The sequence below is a fragment of the Amblyraja radiata genome, chromosome X (genome assembly GCF_010909765.2).
Source record: "Amblyraja radiata isolate CabotCenter1 chromosome X, sAmbRad1.1.pri, whole genome shotgun sequence".
NCBI lineage: Eukaryota > Metazoa > Chordata > Chondrichthyes > Rajiformes > Rajidae > Amblyraja > Amblyraja radiata.
In genome coordinates, this window is record NC_045999.1 from 5,420,312 (window position 1) to 5,441,688 (window position 21,377).

General features: G+C 41.8%; 1 protein-coding gene across 2 annotated transcripts in view; it reads right to left on the reverse strand.

The window, feature by feature from the left end:
• The window catches only part of scaper (S-phase cyclin A associated protein in the ER), a 228,012-nt gene that overhangs the window by 46,053 nt on the left and 160,582 nt on the right, over nucleotides 1-21,377 (reverse strand). For both annotated transcript variants that reach the window (XM_033015029.1, XM_033015028.1), the window contains exon 24: nucleotides 10,544-10,667. In XM_033015029.1, the coding sequence (XP_032870920.1) occupies nucleotides 10,544-10,667 (124 nt within the window). The remainder of the gene's footprint in view (nucleotides 1-10,543; nucleotides 10,668-21,377) is intronic.

The following is a 21,377-nucleotide window of genomic DNA, read 5'->3' on the forward strand; positions in this document are numbered from 1 at the left end:
GCTGGAGAAACTCAGCGGGTGCAGCAGCATCTATGGAGCGAAGGAAATAGGCAACGTTTCGGGACGAAACGTTGCCTATTTCCTTCGCTCCATAGATGCTGCTGCACCCGCTGAGTTTCTCCAGCACTTTTGTCTACCTTCGATTTTCCAGCATCTGCAGTTCCTTCTTAAAAAACATTATGTAAAGGTGATTCTGTTTGCCTTGGTCACTGATGTACCCTCTGCTCTGTCCCATTATGTTTTGAAGCAGGTTCCTTTGCATTTGCAGGAGGATTTGCGTACTAGCTTGGGAAAATGTGTAATAGTAAGGTGGATTCTGTAAATTCCATAGATCAAATGAACAGAGAGAGAGAGAGAGAGAGAGAGAAAGAGGGAGAGGGAGGAGAGGGAGAGAGAGAGAGAGAGAGACTTTTTCACTATTGATTGCATACCCCCCTTTTTTTTTTTTTAAAGCACTTCAAATTCAATATTAAAATGTCAATGATTTTTTCCCGCCAGTAACTCACAGAAGGGTTTAAACACTGAAATTTTTAATAAATTGTCCGAAACAACAAGGCTAACTTTAGAACTCATAGCATAATCCATTCCTATTCTGGTTCGCCCCGGGGTAGCAAGAATAAAGTGCAAATGCCGAGGCGAGCTGTGCTCAGGAAACACCACATATAGTGTCAGTTTGATTTTGTGGTGGCACCCTCACCTCTGTGTCAGAGGTCGTTGGCTCAAGCCCTACTCCAGAGCCTTGAGTGCACAATCCAATCTGATAATTCAGTGAAGTATTGAGGAAGTGTTGCATTGTCAGAACTGCTATCTTTTAGTGGGGACATTAATCACAGCTCTGGCCCGCTTGGTTCCTCTGAATGTGTATATCAGGGCTCTTTTTGACAAGGTATCGGGAATTTGCTCTTCCGTCGTTTGAGACAACACTATAAATCCGGATTCATTAATCTCTTTCATTCACTGGTGACTGTGGGGGTCTTGCTCTGCATAAACATGCTGTCTTGTCCTCCTGTAAATAATAATAGTTTAAAAATGGATGCGAGACACTTTGTGACCTCTTAAGAATCTGAAAGGATCTGAATAAATGTAGACTGCTGTTATTGAGCTCACTACAGGACATTTCTTCACAAATTTGTTCTTCCATATGCAGCAGTTAAAGAACCTGCTTCACAACGTTAAATGGGGCAGCATGTCGGGATATATCAGTCGCCATGGCCTCATCTCTGGAGAGAAGGAATGGGTGACGTTTTGGGTTGGGATCCTTCTTCAGACCCTTCCTAGACTGTGGAACAGCATCCCTCTTCCCATCAGAACTGCCCCCTCCATCGACTCCTTTAAGTCGAGACTAAAAACTCATCTGTACACCCAAGCCTTTCTTGATGTCCTCTGAGCAAGGTCTATATGTATGTAGTTTGTTTGTTTATACTATTTTTATACCAATGTAAAGCACTGTGGCCAACGAGAGTTGTTTTTTAAATGTGCTATATAAATAAATGTGACTTGACTTGACTTGATTGTAGGTGGAGGGAGGGGGAAAGAAATCTAGGAGGGTCGTGGCAGGTAATAGGCGAGGGTTTGGTTAGCAGATGTTTGGATGGAGGCTAGAAATGAAAAAAAAGGTGTGAAGCAAAGGATTCAGGATGGCACAGTGGCGCAGTTGTAGAGTTGCTGCCTTACAGTGCCAGAGACCCGGGTTCAATCCTGACTATTCAGTGCTGTCTATTTGCCAACATGTAGTGGACTGAGCGTGCAGGAAGGAACTGCAGATGCTGGTTCTGCACAACACAAAAAGCTGGAGTAACTCAGCAGGTCAGGGCAGCAACTCTGGAGGGAAGGAATGGGTGACGTTGTCAGGTCGAGACCCTTCTTCAGACCGGCAGAGAATTGTTAATTCCATTAATTTGTGGAAATTGCAGCAACCTGGGTGGTGAAAATATTCTGAACTGCAAACTGTCTGGTGTACTGCCCACCCTAACTACAAGATTGCTAACTTGACACCAATGGAATTAAACTTGGTTTGGCTAACATTTCTTTCTTAACTGATCCCAAATATCCTATTGAGGCTAAATCACCAGTTTAAAAAAAATGTAATCCATCACGGTCGGAAGTTCAATTGTGTGTTTTGTTCCAGCTTGTTTCAGATGACTTTGCAACACAGTCCACTTTGAGATAAATCTGCAAATTAAGCCATATAAATGCAAATCTTGTGTCATGACGTGACGCGCGCATGGTGCGTGGTGACATAGGCAGTGACGTGCGGTCACGTGCGGCGCCCCAGGATTTTGGGATATACATGCATACTGCATTTCGTTGTCTCTGTACTGTACACTGACAATGACAATTAAAGTTGAATCTGAATCTGAATCTGATATACAAAATCTCCGCGCGCCATCTGCATGACCCGCAAATGACGCCCAAGTGGAACAGTCCCTTAACTGGGTGGCAAATCCTAAGATTTGCCTAAAAAGCATCCATAGACATGCAAAATGAGTTCCTTTTAAGTTTGGATTTCATTGACTCGTAAGAAAGCCTAAGCATCTGTAATGGCGGTTGTTTGATTTTGTTAAATATATTCTCAACCAGAAGTGAGGATCTTGTTTTGAAAACATGCAAAGGCACATGTTTCAGTCATCTTCAGTGTGTTGTGATCACGGACAAGTGTTTGAGCTATTCTCTTGTTACCAAAACTAGAGTTGAGAGCAATGTTTGAAATCTGCACTATATCTAATTTAGTATAGATTAAGCAGGAAAGCTAGGTCCTCCATCACTAGCTTACTCTAGATACTTCTCCATAGCTTCATAGAGGAGTATCTTGTTTCCATGTTCCAGGTTAACATTGCTTTATATCTATGGTGTAAGCCTCCCCACCATTAAAACATTACTAGGGGTCCTTTCTAAGCCCCTCCGATTGTGAGATAAACATAGTAAAAAAAACATTGTCCCCTGTTACCTCATGTCTTTCAAATTAGTGGCTCATTGGATTCACAATAATGAATCAGATCAAGTTACAAATGTAAACCTTTTAACAATCTGTTACCATGACAATATAACCAATAGATAGCACAATGTACATTAGGGTTGACAAGCTGGTTTCACCGTGCTCTAGATTGGCTTGCAAGACTTCACACTTAAGATGGCTGATTCTTTCTCTCAAACACCTTCACATAATTTCTCCTCATTCCTCTTTTATGACCATAATAAGGTTGAAACTTGTCCCTTTCATACACAATGAGAAGCATCTGTTCCAAAAGCATATAGATCCTTTATGTTTGAGATGATAAGCCAGCTGCAAGGTCTCCTTTAACATTTTATGATCTGTGCTTCATCTTAATGGTCTCACTCTTTAGCTGAAAGGGGCTGGGGAATAAAAGGTGGCTTAAAAGGCCGACATTAGAGAGGAGGATGTAGTACTTGAATTGTTAAGTACTTATCTCTTATATATACATAAAAGTACAAGTCAAAAGGAGATATATTACGAAAAAATGCCAGGATTCTAAACTATGCAGAACGCATCAGTGACTTGAAGATGCACTAAGTGAAGAACTTGCTAACCAGTGAACCCAAAACAAAAACATGATTTTTCACACCTCTATTGGTAACTCATCTACTAATTGCTTTTGCTGAGACATTATGTGGGATCTATAATCTGCTTTACAGCGATGCTTCTCTTTAGATGTTCACTGCAGTATTGGTTGCATTTAAATGGCAATAATAATAGAGTACACAACATTCCTTTCGAAGAGCAGAGTGGTGCGCATTATTTCCATTTAGTCATCAGTTACCTATTTAAAAAAACCGCAAGGATAATAGATATATCATGTGCTCCAAATCTCTGTCCATGTATTTACCATTGCACCACTCACACTATCAGAGCTACTCAGGGCTCACACTCACTACAAACCCTTGTTAGACAAAAGTGCTGGAAAAACTCAGCGGGTGCGGCAGCATCTATGGAGCAAAGGATATAGGCAAGGACCTTAAGTGGGGGGCTACCATCGACTCCACAGTCAAAAAGGCACAACAGAGGATGTACTTCCTACAGCAGCTGAGGAAGCACAATCTGCCACAGGCAATGATGGTCAATTCTATATGGCCATCGTACAGTCTGTCCTCGCCTTCTCCATCATGGTCTGGTTTGGCTCAGCCACCAAGCACGACATCTGGAGGCTGCAGCGAATCAACCGATCAGCAGAGAAGGTTATTGGCTGCAACCTTCCCTCCATTGATGAACTGTACACTGCAAGGGCCAGGAAGCGAGTGGGTAAGATCATCTCTGACCCCTCTCACCCTGGCCACAAACTCTTTGAATCACTTCCCTCTGGAAGGCGGCTTCGGACTGTCAAAGCTGCCACAGCCAGACATAAAAACAGCTTTTATCCACAAGTAGTTGCTCTACTCAACAGCCAAAAATCTGTAGCCTCCCTTTGCACTGGTATTTTGTTTGGTTCAGATGTTTGATCAATGGTGTTTTATTATTAATGTTTAGTGTTTTATGTGTCATTTGTAACTGTCATTGTATGTCATGTTGTCACTTGAGGGCGGAGCACCAAGGCAAAGTCCTTGTATGTGAATACTTGGACAAAAAACGTATTCATTCATTCATTCATTCATTCATTCATTCATTCATTCAATGTCCCAGCTACACTAGATCCACTTGCCTTTGCTTGGTCCATATCCCTCTAAACCTGTCCTATCCATGTACCTATCTAATCGTTTCTTAAACGATGGGATAGTCCCAGCCTCAACTACCTCCTCTGGCAGCTTGTTTCATACTCCCGCCACCCTTTGTGTTAAAAAGTTACCCCTCAGATTCCTAGTAAATATTTTCCCCTTCACCATGAACCTATGTGCTCTGGTCCTCGATTCCCCTACTCTGGGCAAGAGACTCTGTGCATCTATTCCTCTCATGATTTTATATACCTCTATAAGATCCCCCTCATCGTCCTGCGCTCCATGGAATAGAAACCCAGCCTACTCAACCTCTCCCTGTAGCTCACACCCTCTAGCCCTGGCAACATCCTCGTAAATCTTTTCTGACCCCTTTCAAGCTTGACAATATCTTTCCTATAACATGGTGCCCAGGACTGAACACAATACTCTAAATGCGGTCTCACCAGCGTCTTATACAGCTGCAACATGTGGAATGGCCTAATACTACTCCTATAACTTGAGAACTTGTGAACAAGACTTCTCTATTGTAAGCCCCCAATTCCTCTGCAACAAAGGGAAATATGCCCTTTTCCATATTTATTACAATAGTCTCCACCAGCCTGCTAACATTTTGTGATTCATGCACAGTAACATCTCCATCCCACTGCATTGCACTCATCTGCCATCTTTCCAATCCACCTCCAGATTCTCTTAGTACATTGGGCTCCAGGGATTAAGGTTCTCAAAATGTAACATTAAAGATTTATATTACCTTAATGCATTAAATAAATTGTGCAGGATACGCAGACAGTGGGGAAGAACAATTTGGTTGAAACTAGTAAATATCCTTAAGAGGCACATCTGATTAGCCAAGATATATAACCACACTAAAACATAGCATCGTTGAAAGAAAGGGTTTTTTATAATGCAAAGTGAAAATTGGGTTGAAATGCTAAAAACTACAGGTATACATATGGAGATTAGAAAATAAACAGCTGGGTTTATTCAGGAAGTCAGACAGCCTCTGAAATAAACAGAGTTAACATTTCCAGTCAATAATCCCTTCCATCGTGGTCACTGTTTCAGCTCTGAAGAACGTCCAGCATTTTTTGTTTTAATTTCCTATTCCTAGTACCTGCAGTTTTACTGGGGTGGAAGATTGCAACCTTCACGTGGTCCGCCCTGTTTCGACTAATGCAATCAACTCGACGCGCACAAACGGAAGATCAAATAGAACAAGTTGTCCAACAACTTTAGGCTGTGCACGCCACACGAAAGAAGACGAAGCAGTTTTACTCTTTGTGGGTAAAATGTGGGTAATTTAACAGGAAAAAGAAAGAGCAAACTATCCTAGTTGACAGCTTGTGTTTCTATCATAAAAGATAAATGGAAATGTGGGCCCTTTTCTTCATTTCCCATTTGTTTGAGTTCAACAGGTGACAAGTGCAAAAGAGGCAAAATAATGTTGGTGTCCTATTTTAAAATCAATACATTTTAGGCGGTCACGATGACGCAGAGGAAGAGTTGCTGCCTTACAGCGAATGCAGCGCCGGAGACCCAGGTTCGATCCCGACTACGGGTGCTGTCTGTACGGAGTTTTACGTTCTCCCCGTGACCTGCGTTGGTTTCCTCCGAGATCTTCGGTTTCCTCCCACACTCCAGAGAGGGACAGATTTGTAGGTTAATTGGCTTGGGTAAATGTATAAAATGTCTCTTGTGGGAGTAGGATGGTGTTAATGTGCGGGAATCGCTGGTTGGCGCGGACCCGGTGGGCCGAAGGGCCTGTTTCCACACTGTACCTCTAAACCAAACTAAAACGCAAACTCGAAGACACAATGCTGCACAGTGGAATCTTGAAACAATGGTAAAGGAACAGCGAAAACTGTACACGTTGGGGAGAAATGAACGGTGAAGACAAATACCAACATCAGATGGTCACCGCATAAGGGGACTAAAATAGGTATAAACAATATGTAGATGTATCAGTCATGATATTCCAAAATTCCCCCCCAGATGATGTTTGTTTCCTAAATGTTATTCCATTGTGTAAAGCTCGATAGAGAAATTCTATAAGGTTATAAAGATGCCAGATTAGAATCAGCTATGGGGAAGTTTCCATTATCTGACAGATAATGAACACTCGAACAGGTGCATTTTGACCTATGAATAAGCAAAGGGATATAAAGGACCCTTTAAATAAACCATGAGCAGCAAGAATGTAGGTACAAGAAGGAATAGTTACTTCAATATCGAAACTTAAAGTGAGGAATGGCAGCTTTAGTTATGCACGGCCAAACTCCATTTGTATTTGAACCCTGGTAAATATCTGAACAATTCACAAATAAAAGATGTGTTAAAGATATAATTGGGAGGGCAGGGAATTTTAAAATGGCTTTATTTTACTGAATTTTGAAGACTGAACAGAGATCTAATTCTGCGGCTAGGTTATGGTGGGAAAGGGGGAAGTGGGTCAGATGGAGACTTAATGAGGTATAATTTGCTAACTTAAAGCAGTAGAAACAAGGAACTGAAGATGCTGATTAACAAAAAGACACAAAGTGCTGGAGTAACTCAGTGGGTCAGGCAATATCCCAGGAGAACATGGATAGGTGGCGATTTGAGCCTCTTCCTGACTCAAACCATCACCCATCCATGTTCTCCAGGGAAATAGCCTGAACCCTCCGAGTTACTCGAGAACTTTTTTTTGAACTTAAAAGAACATCTTAGCCAGTTCCAAGCATCCAATGCCATAGATATGAGCATGTGTAAGAAAGAACTGCAGATGCTGGTTTAAATCGAAGGCAGACACAAAATGCTGGAGTAACGCAGCGGGTGAGGCAGCGTCTCTGGATAGGAGGAATGGGCGACGTTTTGGGTCGAGACCCTTCTTCAGACTGATGTCAGGGGAGGGGCGGGACAGCTGTAAAATGTAGGTGGAGACAGTAAGACTAGTGGGAGAACTGGGAAGGGGAAGGAGAGAGAAAGCAAGGGCTATCTGAAGATATGGGCATGTGTTATTTAAATGCCAAGGAAACAGGTCACCTTTTCATCGTGAAGGCTTGTTCCTCAACAAGTAGCCTGCTGCTGCATGAGTGACCTGCACTGCCCATGGGCCATGTATGAACAGAAGCGTTCCAGGACTTGGTGCCAAACTTAGTTAAGTCTTTTTTTTTTCTGCTTGCAGAAGAATCAAAATCAACTTACAAATAAGATGTTAAGAAGTCCTATTAAAAGTTCAGCAGGATCTGCTCATCTACTCTGCATAGAGTTTGAAATCGAGATTGATCCAAACTGGGAGGTCTGGAACTGAATCTGGAAGGTACAAGATGGCGATGAAGGTAAGTGTGGAGGAAACACATGACATGTGGCAGTGGGAGCGAGTCCGGGTCAGAATATGGTTGTGGAGCAGGTGAGCAGCAAGAATCACAGAGGGAGAGCAGTGAAAGGGGGTCTCACAGATCTCCCTTCGAGAGAGGGGAACCTCTACAAAGTAGGCATACCTTAAGCAGATTTCGCAGTGTAGCAGTCAAAATGTAGAATCAACGAACTACAGATGCTGGTTTATAGACAATAGACAATAGGTGCAGGAGTAGGCCATTCGGCCCTTCGAGCCAGCATCGCCATTTAATGTGATCATGGCTGATCACGGTTTACAAAAGAAAAGTGCTGGAATAACTCAGTGGGTCATGTAGGATTCCTAGTGTAGGATTATTCGTCTGAAGAAGGGTCCCGACTTAACGCTACCTATTCATGTTCTTCAGGGATGACGCTTGGCTCGCTGAGATATTTCACACTTTGTCTCTTTTCTTGTAAAGAATCTGCAGTTCCTTGTTTCTACCAATATTCTGGGGCCAGGGTGACTGCTCCATAGACGCTGCCGAAACGTTGCCTATTTCCTTCGCTCCATAGATGCTGCCGCACCCGCTGAGTTTCTCCAGCACTTTTGTCTACCTTCGATTTTCCAGCATCTGCAGTTCCTTCTTGAACAGTCTGTTAATTCCAAATCTTCACAAAGCAGTTAACTTGCTGATGAAAACGAAAATCTATTTACCAGACTTAACTTGCTCCCTCAAACAGTGTGAACAGTGACGATTACTTTTACCGGTTGATGATTTGGTAGCAAAAGACACAAATTCAGAATATGTACTAACTATATAAAGGCTTAAAAGATGAAGGTTATTTTAAAATAGGTAGGTTACCGGAGTAGAGTGCTTTATTATGAATGCTTTAAAAGCCAATAGAGTTATGGGATTTTGGAGTCAATTAGAAAAAAAAATATTAAGGACAAAGGAAAGTGACAAGGAAATGTGATTACAGTCGATAGCTATAAAGTAGCCGAAGTAGTGTTGGAAATGAAATTGGCTGAATAACTTCTTTTAACGCTGGGATTCTGTGACTGTCTGCATATGGATCTATGAATCAAACTCCAGAGACTGTTTTAGTGTGAACTGTCTGATGGCAAAGTAATAGGAATGGATCAGCAGAGTGTTTTACAGTATTTGATTTTAGTTTTCACCAACTGATTTTGTCAGTTTCCCCATGCAATGGGTCGCATCAAAATTATTCCACTGGATATATAGTCTGCCTGAAAAAATCAGTTTGATTATTTCAGTGCAATTGCTAGCAAGCCACAAAAATGGTCTAACTGGCAATCTTGGTCTGGGAGGTCATGGGACTTTGGGAAATGGAAGATTACTGGTAGTCCTCCCCTTTCACTGCACTTCAAGCACATCTCACCAGGGCACAATAAATTCATGTCCCTTGAAATCAATTCAGCCATGAGAAAAAAAAAACCTTTGATTATCTACACGGTTTGAGGGAGTTGGTAGTGTCGGTTATGTCTGGTATAATTAGCCTAAACCCAACTGCTTCATTTAAGCTGGGAGTATTATTACAGAAGTGGATAATAGTGTTGAGCATTTGAAACACAGAACCTATTGCCACCACTAACCCATGTTGGTTCTAAGTCAATGTCGGCATTAGATCAATTTGTAAATGATTTATCCAAGCACTCGCATCTTTATAAGCCTCAGCCACGCAATCCACAACATAAGGTCAAATAAGTGATAGGAGCAGAATTAGGCCATTCGGCCCATCAAGTCTACTCTGTCATTCAATCATCTCACCTTCCCTCCTCACCCCATTCTCCTGCCTTCTCCCCATAACCCCTGACACCCGTAGTAATCAAGAATCTATCTACCTCTGCCGTACAAAATAACCAGTAACTTGCCCTCTACAGCCTTCTGTAGCAAAGAATTCCACAGATTCGCCACACTCAAGAAATTCCTCCTCATCTCCTTCCTAAAGGAATGTCCTTTAATTCTGAGGCTATGACTTCTAGTCCTAGACTGACTAGTGGAAACATCCACTCTATCCAAGTCTTTCCCTATTCAGTAGTTTCAATGAGGTCCCCCCCTCATTCTTCTAAACTCCAGCGAGTACAGGCCCGGTGTCATCAAATGCTCATCACACGTTAACCCACTCATTCTTGGGATGCCATATTTGACTGTCACCTCTCTCGTGGCTAATCTTCAGTAATATTTCCCTCCCTCTTTTCCCTGCTACTGCATCTGTGCGTGTTTATTGCTCTTGTGAAGATCCAAGAGGCGATTTACTGTTGAACGTGCCGTGTTTAACAGAGATGTAAATAGGAAGAGACTGACAGTGTCACCCAATCTCCGACAACGATGATCACATTATTTTTCCCCAACAGATACAAATATTTTGAAGCTTGAAATCAATGAGATATTTTTCAAAATGAACAAAGTTGAAGACTGGAGGCGAGCTCCCAATGAAGGCTCCCAGTTGCATAGTTTACACATACAGCTTTTAAGCAACTTAACAAGCACCCGTAAAAATACATCAGTGGCAGACAGCTGTAGGTACCGACTCCTACCGTTAACTGATGCATCAGCAGTTCAATTAAGAAGGTGATCTTGTTACTGAACAGAACATAGTAGCAGTTGTCATAGCAGCCATTGCAGGCAAAGCAGTACGCGTGAATCACATTGCACAGGGATCTGGAAAGTGACAAAAACAGAATTAGGTGAGGTCATGTTGGATGAAACATATTTACATTTGTCATCACCATCTTCATTCCACATTGCAATACTGCCATCTTATCATTTGAATGCATTTACTTTAGTGGGATGAAGTCCCATTGCGATCACGATGAGATCAATTTAAAAATGATTTATCCTTGGACAATCCACAACATAAAGTCCCACTGATATCAATTGTTCTCTGGTGCCATGCTCAAATTCCTGAAATGTGAAGTTAGGGAGTAGAATGGGTGCCGCCAAGATATCGGACTGTAGCAGCATTATATCAGCCCTGATCTTATGCAATACCCAGAATTTCAATCATTCTTGAGGTTACTTGATAATGATCAAGAGTGTCGGCCCTGGCGAATCTTGCCCTCCTTCGACTAAACTTCCATTTGACTCCATAGCTACTCTTGCTAAGGTCTGCCAACGCAGTATAGGTAATCAATGAAATAACAGTCATCTCCTCTGGATGACTCACTTTGTTACATGCTTGCCAAGAAGCTTCAAAAGATCTCTATCCAAATGCAAACTAAAACATGTGTTAAATGAGCAGTCCCATTCCATAGTCCTGCTAACAATTGTGAGCAGCATTTTAAATCCCCAAATTTTAATTCAACAGTTGATTAACCTTTCATTTACAAACTTTATAGATTCTGTGACACATCATAAGACAAAATAACAACATGAAACCTTAGATTGTCAATTTATAAGAACATTTTTGAAGGTATATATTAAAATGGATGCACAATTGGGTGTCATGGTGGCAGAGTTGCTGCCTTACAGCACATGCAGCGTCGGAGACCCAGGTTCGATCCCGACTACAGGTGCTGTACGGAGTTTGTATGTTCTCCCCGTGACCTGTGTGGGTTTTCTCCAAGATCTTAGTTTTACTCCCACACTCCAATGATGTACAGGTTTGTAGGTTAATTGACTTAGTATAAGTGTAAATTGTCCCTAATGTGTGTGTGGGATAGTGTTAATGTGCAGTGAACGCTGGTTGGTGTGGACTCGGTGGGCAGAAGGGCCTGTTTCCCCACTGTATCTCTAAACTAAACTAAACTAAATTAAACTAAACTAAACTAAACTAAAGAACTCTAACATGCAAAGTTCGGCTAATTCCTTTGTCAGCATTGGAACTACAACGGAAGGAACACAAAAAAAAAATAGCGTTTGTTTTAAACAAAGTTTTTTTATGATCTCTAGTCATCTCAGAGAACATAACAATCAATAGAGTACTTAAATATGGAACAGCATAGCCAATGTGAACATGGCAAGATCTCAAAAAACAATGACAATGTAAAACCAAAAATGTTATTAAAAAACTCAATAGTTCAGGCAGCATCTGCAAAGAGAGGGAAGAGAGCTGTTAATAATTCGGGTCAAAGACTTGATTAGTTTGTTATCTGTTCCTCACTCCATAGAAACTGTCTGGCCTGCTGAATATTTTCAGTTTTTATTTTCCCTTTTTTCTCTTTTGTGCACCTGCAAAATATACCTGGGAACTCTAACGGAAGTGTTCGACAATTTATTACATGTACTCTCCCTTGTTTCCAAACTTACAAGAGGACAGATGGGTGGCATTTAATGTCTCAAATGAAAGGCAAGATCACCAACAAGACTTCACTCCCTCAATGCTCGGCCATAGAGTCACGCAGCACCGAAACAGGCTATTTAGCCCAACTTGACCAAGATGCCTCATCTACACTAGTCCCATCTGTCTGCGTTTGGCCCATATCCCTCTAAACCTTTCCTATCCATGTTGCCCAGCATTAGTCTGGATTATACCTGTATCTTTGAAGATAGACACAAAATGCTGGAGTAATTTAGCGGGACAGGCAGCATCTTTGGAGAGAAGGAATGGGACAAGACCCTTCTTCAGTCTGAGGGACACCCATTCCTTCTTGCCAGAGACGCCTGTCCCACTGAGTTACTCCAGTAATTTATGTCTATCTTTGGTGTATAAGCAGCATCTCCAGTTCCTTCCTACACATTGCCTTCGAAGCTCCGGAATAAGGCATGAATTAAGATGTAACACACGATCACACAGTGGTTTCACTCTTCAGACTCAAGCAATTATGCCCATCCCAAATTATTCATAAAATAATATTAGTTTCTAGGTGAAATCTTGATAATACTATCTTGAGATTATCTGATAATTTATTCCTTTAGTTTTTTACTGATGTGCGTAAAATTGGTTGCTCCCCCACTGTCTCCCCCCCCCCCTCTCCCCCTTCCCCCTCCCCCCGCGTAATTAGAGTGATTCTCCATTCCAATAATGAGATTACTGAGAGGAGCTTAGGGACACTCAGTGTACTTGTGAAGCACAATATAAAAACAATTTCAGTCATCTTTTATCAGTGCGTAATGATAACAGTGTGCAAAACACCTCTCCCTTTCATTTGTATTTATGAACTCTCAAATTCTGAGGTTAATGCTTAGTTTAGTTTATTATTGTCACATGTAGCGAGGTACAGTGAAAAGTGTTTTTGGTACGAGCTGTCCAGCCAAGGAAAAGGCTATACATGATTACAATCAAGCTGACCATCATGTACAGTTACAGGATAAAGGGTATATCATTTAGTGCAAGACAAAGTCCGATTAAAAATAGTTCAAAGGTCTCAGATGAGGTAATAATAATAATAATAAATTTTATTTATGGGCGCCTTTCAAGAGTCTCAAGGACACCTGAGGTAGATGAGAGGTGAGGACCACGATCTAGCTGGTAAGAGGATCGCTCAGTTGCATAACAGGCGGGAAGAGACTGCCCCTCAATCTGGAGGTTTCAAACTCTGTACGTCTTGCTTGATGGGAGAGGGGAGGAGAGGGAGTGACCGGGGTGAGACTGGTCCTTGTTTATGCTGGTGGCCTTGCCAAGGCAGCACGGAGTTTGAATGGAGTCAATGGAAGGGACGTTGGTTTGTGTAACGGCCTGGGCTGTGTCTACATCTTATTGCAATTTCTTGTGGTCATGGATGGAGCCTTTCCCAAATCATGCTGTGATGAAATACTTTCTTGGCGCATCTGTAGAAGTTGGTGAGGGTTGTTGGGAATGCCAAACTTCCTAATGAAGTAGAGGCATTGATGTGCTTTCTTGGCCATTACTTCGATGTAGCTGGTCCAGGACAAATTGCTGGTGGAATTTACTCCTAAGAACTTGAAGCTTTCGACCATCTCTACTTTGGAGCCATCAATACATAGTGGTGTGTGTAGTGCTTCGCTTCCTGAAAGTCAATCACAATCTCCTCTGTCATGCTGACATTGAGAGAGGTTGTTGTTTTGACACCAGTTTACGAGATTCCCAATCTCCCTGCTGACCTTCATCTCGTAATTATTTGCTATCTGGCTCACGATGGTGGTGTTGTCTGAGAACTTGTAGATTGAGTTGGATTGGTGTTTGCTACACGGTCATGAGTGTATGAGTGTATTGAGCATAAATTCTTCAAAAGAAGCAGCAATTATATGGACACACTGATCTGTTCTGTAGTCATGCCTACTATGTTCTGTTGTGCTGAAGCAAAGCAAGAATTTCATTGTCCTATCAGGGACACATGACAATAAACTCTCTTGAATCTTGAATCTCTTGAATTAATGCAAATAATATGCTGAAAACCAGCCCTTCCCTTGTTGTCCTATAAAGGACATTCAAACAACTTTTTTTTTGGAGATTTCTAGATCAGCATTCTATTAACTACCAAAAGGCTGCATTACAACATAGACATTTAGGACTAGATAAGCAGTACATCCCACATTGAAATAGTTATAAATTGAAATAGGCTAAATGATCATAATGGATGATGGCTATCACAAGTTACATGGAAGTGGATCTTTTCTGTCAAACAAGCTTGAAAAGAGAAATAAATGAATGTAAATGTTTTAATGTAAAGAACGGTGATTAATAATTCAACAGGGATAAATAAACAATGTGCATAGAATTTCAAATGAATGCAATGACATATTATGTCAATATGTACCATGGCCTCATTTCTCGATAGCAATGGTTACTTAATTATGTCTTAGTCACAACATGGAAATACAACATTTCAGCCCAACTCCTCCATTCCGACCATAATACCCCATTTAAGCTCGTCCCATTTGCCTGTATTTGGCACATATCTCTCTAAACCTCTCTTACTAGTTCTAATATTCCACTTTCCTACTGTATTAAACATCACTTCAGCATTAGAAATTCAGTTACAGAATATATGCACTTCTGAAGAATTACTATTAATATATTTAATGGAGGGAGACCGCTTTTCAGGGCTCCCGCAACGGCGACTTCTCCCGCCCGAGATGCGGGGTTGAAGAGCTCCTGGAGCGGGGCCTTACATCATCGCCCCGCGCGGCTTGGAATGGCCGCGGGACTCTGCGAGCGCACGCCGGGGGCTCTAACACCAAGACCCGGTGTGCGACCTTGCATCACCCGGCGTGGCTTTAATGGCTGCGGGACAATTCGCCATCGTCCGCCGGGGGCTTTGACTTTGACTCTGACATCGGGGGGGAGAGTGCAGTGGAGATAAAATTTTTTGGCCTTCCATCACAGCAATGTGATGGATGTTTATGTAAATTATGTTGTGTCTTGGGTCTATTTGTTTGTAATGTATGGCTGCAGAAACGACATTTCGTTTGGACCTCAAGGGGTCCAAATGACAATAAATTGAATTGTATTGTATTGTATATTGCTTGCATCTTATACTGGTGTGTGGACTTAACTTTATCTAAGCAGAATTAATATAATATAAGACTTAATTAAATATATCCCGTCTCAATCAATCCAGCTGAATCTAAGGGTCTGAAGAAGAGTCCTGACCCAAAACATCACCTATCTATGTTCTCCAGAGATATTGCCTGACCTGCTGAGTTACTCCAGCACTTTTGTTGTATTCTCACATCCTCTAACTTGTAGTTGGACAATCATTAAGCTTAACACACTGGACAAGTGCAAACTTTTGCATTTATATCCATTTATAAGTATGTAGGTAGTGCATGTTGAGGTATATTGGACACCAGCTATCTATTTTCTCGACACTGAGATATGGCACAAAGTGGAAAATGGTCAACTTGATTCTCAGTTAAGTGCTTGTGAAAGGCTTGATCACAGGCGATCCATGGTTGAGTTGAAGGCTCATTGTTACCTTTGCAGGGCAGAGGTCAACAAACATAGCAAAGATCATGCTGCAAGTGCAACCTATATCTTGTGAACAGGTTTTTCAAGAATGTCTACATTATACAGTGTGCCTGGCCTGATGAGAAAAGACTTGGGACTGTCAGAAGAGGCAATTGAAGTGCTTCTTAAAATTGAAGGGGAAACAAAATAAAATGTGATTCAATTAGCAAAATAAAGCGCTTGGGGAAGTCTAGGTGTCCGTCTGTCTCCATTAGCCCCATTCCCTGTGGCAGACCCGGTTTAAAGCAAACATGGAGAGGCTGCGTGAACAGGATAAGGCTGGCCCCAGGTGGTTTCCAATGCTAAATGACAGATTAAAGTCAGTACAACTAATTTCTTCACTTTAATCTTATTAGAGTAATAACAGCTGTCAACTGTCACAATTTGCATACAAGCCCTAAAATGACGTCCTAAATGACAATCGCAAAGTACCCCTTCCTTTTCATGCATCTTGCACTTCTCATGAATAAGTCCCAATTCTCAACACTGTAAATTAAGCAGAATATAATATATAATATTTATATGAAGCAATTTTTCACCCAAATATTAAATGAAATTAAGTTGCTCCCTGAAATAATAACACAATGGAGCTGCTCAAATTCTGGTACTGGTTTATATTTGTTTTTCATTGTACTGGTCTGGTTTCAGTAGGATTTTTGCTCAAAATAGTTATGATTTCAAGGTAAGTTCTAAGATTCAGTCTCATCATTTAAGCTGCCGTTTCAGTGAAATATGGCGACTGCATCGGCTGATCGGAGATGCCGTTTTCCACACCGACAAAGACAATCCTATATTACTAAAAGACCAAAGGACTCTTCGACAATCCTGCTGCATATTGCTCCTTCAACCAAACAGGCTGAAGCAATTACTTCACCATTATCTGGGATCTTGCTGCTTGCCAAATCACAGCTAAGCGTAAAAATATTATGTTAAGCACTATATTTTTAAGAAATTTAATTAGGTATTGCTGTAATGATTTTTGCTGATATGTGCTTAAGCAGACAACGTTAGTCCCATCTTTCCTTCAGCTAGCTGTTGTTTATATAAAAAACTAGTAAAATGAAAAGATATTGATAAAAAAGCAGTTGAAGTTGAGGAATTGACTGGAAAACCACCGACTCCCACTCCATCCTGACAGCAACTACATAAAAGGTTTGCAACAGAAATCAGTGATGTATTTTCTTTCACAGGCAAGAAAAATATATGCAATTATCATACATAGTGACAGATTTGCATGCAGCGCATGATTAGTTTAGTTTCGAGATACAGCGTGGAAACAGGCCCTTCGGCCCAGAATCCGCACCGACCAGCGATCCCCGCATATTAACACTACCCTACACACACTAGGGACGATTTTTCTTACATTTGCACCAAGCCAATTAACCCACAAACCAGAAAGTCTTTAGAGTGTGGGAGGAAACCGAAGATCTCGGAGAAAACCCACGTAGGTCACGGGGAGAACGTACAAACTCCGTACAGACAGCACACGTAGTCAGGATCGAACCTGGGTCTCTGGCGCTGTAAGGCAGTAGCTCGATGCCACCGTGTTGCCCTCTAAGAATAATCTTTAAATTTATTTTTGAAATTCCATGCCACTCTAATATCCAAAATTCATCCACTCCCAATCTTATTTTTTTTAGTTTTGACAAAATGAGAACAATAAACTGCAGCTTTTCCACTTTATAAAAAAGATGGTGTGTTCACTATGAAGAGGGATTTCAGTACGGTGGAACTAGGCGACTTTCTAATACATGTAAATGGCACTAATTGTAGGTTCAGGTGTCCATCTTCAAGTTGGTCCTAATTCACCTTGCCCCAAACTCAAGAAAGAGGTGCGCATCTTTCGATTTACCACAATAACCCATTCTTATTGTGTAGGAAGGACCTGCAGATGCTGGTTTACATCGAAGATACTCCAGCATTTTGTGTCTATCTTATTCTTATTGTCTCAGTCAACACCAATGTCACCTTTCCCAAACTATGGGTCGTTGTGTATTTTGGACCTGAGGGACTGGATAAGACTAATTAAAATAACATTTAATGCAAGAATCTCACACTTGTCACAGTTGTGACTTTAATTACTTTAGCTTTTTTTTTTAATGTTTGACTTGGTAGTTTGGGTCAACTGGTATCACTGACCAGTAGAATCACAGGACTGCAAGTTTGAGCTCCACTTGAGCCAGCTCTCACTTCAATGCAGTATTTAGGAACTATGGCTTGCATGTTTAAAGCTAATTATACAGTTGTAATGGGCGACTAAATTCGCTTTTTTAATGTTGAATAATGAAAAAATGTAAGCAATGATCAGTTGATGAATTAACTGGAAATACTATACAAACCGCAGCCACATCCATAGGTTCCTATGAAATAAAAATCACATAATTTTTCATTGAATTGGAAGAGTTTATACATAATTCTGCAAATGTACAGGCAGAACATGAACTGCCAAAATCAAAATCAAAATCAAACCACTAATACTTTGATTTCACTTTTTCTTTGTGTTTACTCCATTTAAGGATTTTATAGGTTTCCAATAAAATATGATTTCCTATAATAAAGTAAGAAGTTTGGATTTATATAATAGACCCAGCAGCACTAGCCTGGACACACATTTTGATCTTTATTCAGGGGTTGTTCAGCAGCTGCCACCATCACTTAACAGGGTTTGTTTCCACATACTCTTGTCTGTCCCCAGATGGTTTTAAACTGGTGAGTGCTGGTTCTGTCCAGAGGGAACAATCCTGCCTACAGTTGATCGCAGTGTTTTATGTCTTTCACCAACTATAACAGGCCACCAGAAAAGGTGAGCAGGGTTCTGTCCCATTACAATCACAGCCGGGGAAAACGAGTTCATTTGGTAGTCGGTAATAGCTACATACTGAGAGATGTCACTCATGGCTTTGCCATTTAAGAGGCAAACTGTGTAAGTTTGGAGAACTGTTGAACAAATCTGACACTGCCATGGGCCCAGTTCCCGAACTTGAATCAAACTAATTGGGTTCTGCCCCAGAGCTGGACCCAATTACAGGCCACACAAGGAAACCATATCTCATTGAAAGCCATGTGAACTTAGGAATCCCGTGGGGTAACATTTATCAGCCTATAACCAGTATTTCCATCATCAACATTCTAGTACAATGAACTAGTGATATTACTGTGTAAGAAGGAACTGCAGATGCTGGTTTAAACCGAAGATAGACACAAAAAGCTGGAGTAACTCAGCAGGACAGACAGCATCTCTGGAGAGAGGGAATGGGTGACGTTTTGGGTCGAGACCCTTCTTCAGACTGGTTAGGGATAAGGGAAATGAGAGATGCTATATTTAAGAGGGAGTTAGATGTGGCCCTTGTGCCTAAAGGGATCAGGGGGTATGAACAGAAGGCAGGTACAGGATACTGAGTTGGATGATCAGCCATGATCATATTGAATGGCGGTGCAGGCTCGAAGGGCCAAATGGCCTACTCCTGCACCTATTTTCTATGTTTCTATGAGATATAGACAGTGATGCGGAGAGATATAGAACAAGTGAAAGTATCAATGATAAAGGAAACAGGCCCCTGTTAGCTGTCTGTAGGGGGACAATACGAAACTAGTGTGACTTGGGTGGGGGAGGGATAGAGAGAGAGGGAATGCTGGGGCTACCTGAAGTGAGAGAAATCAATATTCATAACATTAGGCTGTAAGCTGCCCAAGCGAAATGTGAGAGAGATGCTGTTCCTCCAATTTGCATTTAGCCTCACTCTGACAATGGAGGAGACTAAGGACAGAAAGGTCTGTGTGGGAATGGGAAGGAGAATTAAAGTGTCCAGCAACCGGGAGATTTGGTAGGTTCAAGTAGGCTGAGCGAAGGTGTTCCGCAAAACGATCGGCCAGTCTGCGTTTGGTCTCGCTGATGCATAAGAGTCCGCATCTTGAACAATGGATATAGATGAGGTTGGAGGTGGTGCAAATGAACCTCTGCCTAACCTGAAAGCAGGTCGAGGTCCCTGGACCGAGTTGAGGGAGGAGGTATAGCGACAGGTGTTGCAGAATTTCATTTTCCTGTCAAGGGCACATGACAATAAAACTCTCTTGAACTCTTGATCTTCTGTGGTTGTGGGGAAGGTACCTGGGGAGGGGGTGGTTTGGGTGGAAAGGGATGAGATAACCAGGGAGTTGCGGAGGGAAGGGTCTCTGCGGAAGTCAGAAAGGGGTGGAGATGGGAAAATGTGGCTAGTGGTGGGATCCCGTTAGAGGTGGTGGAAATTTCAGAGGATTATGTGTTGTATGCGACGGCTGATGTAGTGGAAGGTAAGGACTAGGGGGACTCTGTCTCTGTTGCGACTAGGGGGAGGGGGAGCAAGGGTGGAGCTGCGGGGTACCAAGGAGACACGAATGAGGGCCTCATCTATGATGGGAGAGGGGAACCCCCATTCTCTAAAGATTGAAGATATTTCAGATGTTCTGGTATGGAACATGTCATGTACCTATCATCAGTGTAAACCAGCATCTGCAGTTCCTTCATACACAATAATAGCTATCCTGTCTGCCAACATAACCGATCATTTTATTTCAAAAATAAATAAAATGTATGTCCCATTTAAAGAAGTTTCAATTTAAAAAACACATTTTTTCAACATTTCCTTTAGAAGTAAACAAATACCGGCCAGCCCCTTTCCAAAAATATCCATTGATTCCTGGACCAAACTGCGACATCACCATTACCACTAACAAGGCAACAAAGTTGGATTCGAATAAACAGCATCTGGGCGTCTAACATCAGTCCGAATTTTTTTCTGGGGGAAGGAAGATTTAAATATTAGAGGGCATAAGTTTGAGGTGAGAAGGGCAAAGTTTAAAGTAGATGTGTGGGGCAGGTTATTTTTTACACACAGAGTGATGAGTGCTGGAGCGCGCTGTCGAGGGTGGTGGTTGAAGCAGATCAGGACGACAGATGGCACAATGGGCTAAGTGTTCGGCTGGCAACCGGAAGGTAGCCGGTTCGATTCCCGCTTGGAGTGCATACTGTCGTTGTGTCCTTGGGCAAGACACTTCACCCACCTTTGCCTGTGTGTGAATGTGTGTGAGTGACTGGTGGTGGTCGGAGGGGCCGTAGGCGCAGATTGGCAGCCACGCTTCCGTCAGTCTGCCCCAGGGCAGCTGTGGCTACAGAAGTAGCTTACCACCACCGAGTGTGACTGAGGAGTGAATGAATAATGCGATGTAAAGCGCCTTGAGTATTAGAAAGGCGCTATATAAATCCCATCCATTATTATTATTATTATTATTATTATTATTATTATTATTATTATTATTATTATAAGTCAGTGGCATTTAAAAGACTATAGGCATATGGACGCAAGGAATGGATGGATATGGGTTATGTGCAGGTAGATAAGTGGCATCATGTTGGGCATGGACATTGAAGGCTAAAGGGCCTGGTCTCGTGCTGCATTGTTCCATGTCTAAACTTAATCATGTATGACAGTTTTGTATTTAAGAAGGAACTGCAGATGCTGGAAAATCGAAGGTAGACAAAA